Source organism: Poecilia reticulata, linkage group LG16 (genome assembly GCF_000633615.1).
Source record: "Poecilia reticulata strain Guanapo linkage group LG16, Guppy_female_1.0+MT, whole genome shotgun sequence".
In the NCBI taxonomy this organism is placed as follows: domain Eukaryota; kingdom Metazoa; phylum Chordata; class Actinopteri; order Cyprinodontiformes; family Poeciliidae; genus Poecilia; species Poecilia reticulata.
In genome coordinates, this window is record NC_024346.1 from 268,847 (window position 1) to 269,947 (window position 1,101).

The 1,101-nt window shown below is 43.7% G+C and overlaps 1 protein-coding gene across 1 annotated transcript in view; it reads right to left on the reverse strand.

Moving 5' to 3' along the window:
- The window catches only part of si:dkey-11p23.7 (V-set and Ig domain-containing protein), a gene marked incomplete at its 3' end in the record, with an annotated part of 4,523 nt that extends 3,763 nt beyond the window's left edge, over positions 1-760 (reverse strand). Inside the window, exon 1 of the mRNA XM_008430658.2 lies at positions 581-760. Within this exon, the coding sequence (XP_008428880.1) occupies positions 581-635 (55 nt within the window). The remainder of the gene's footprint in view (positions 1-580) is intronic.
- Between the last annotated feature and the right edge of the window lie 341 nt (positions 761-1,101).

The window sequence follows — 1,101 nt, forward strand, 5'->3', positions numbered from 1 at the left end:
CTCCTCAGGTAGCGGCTCACCTGGACCAGCTGCTGCTGGACCTGATCAGAACCGAACCTGGTGGGTCCATCTGCTGACCAGCTGTTTTCTCTGCAGTCAGAATGTAATGAGTTTCACCTTCATGGAGTTTATTTTCTCTGTTTTTCAGCTTATTGAGGATAAATGTGGTTCAGTTTCATCGTTTAAAATATTAAAATCATCATTTTGATGCTTCCTGGTCTAAATCACTGAATCGGGTTTCTGTGGATTCATGGGAGTTTTGACTCTGTAGTTTATTATTGTTCACAGATAAAGTTTGTGTGTTGCAAACAAAAACTAAAATATTAATTCAGCTAAACATTTGAATTTATTTAACTTGCTTAATATTTGGTTTGGAAATTAAATATTAAAATACATACTTAGTTTGGCAATAAACATTTAGTTACAAACTATATATTTAACTTTCAAATTAAATATTTATTTTGGAACGCTGACATTTATAAAACTTAAATCAACCAAAGTGCTGCTGTTAGTTTTTTACAGTGTAAACTCAGCAGGAAGCTCGTCATCCCGACTTTAACAGGACCAGGAATGTTCTCACCTGCGGCGGCCGCCAGCAGCAGAACCAGAAAGCGTCCGACCCACGGAGCGTCCATGAGGAGAACTGAGCAGCGGCGGACCCAGAACCGGTCCGGTCCGGTCCGGTCCGGTCCGGTGACTCAGAACCTCCCAGACGGTCCGCGTGTTTCCGTCCCTTTCTGGAAACTTCTGCTTTTCCTGCTGCGTTAATCATCAGCTGGTTGGAGACACTCAGCCGGTTCTGATCCAAACGTCCAGCAGATTCATTTTCAGTTCTCTAAAACAATAAAGCGACGCAGGGAGCCAGCAGGGGGCGCCGTCACCATGGAAACAAGCCCAAGCTTTAGCTTATTTTATGAAAACTTCAATGTGAGTCCAGATCAGAGGATTTTCACTGGAATGAACCGGATCAGCTTCAGATTAAATCTGATCAATAATGTGTCATTGATCCGATCATCAGTGCAATGGGGAAACAGCGCCCCCTCTCTGTGTGGCGGGTTATGTGCTGCTGGCTCCTGAGGTGAGTTGCATTCTTCAGCACAG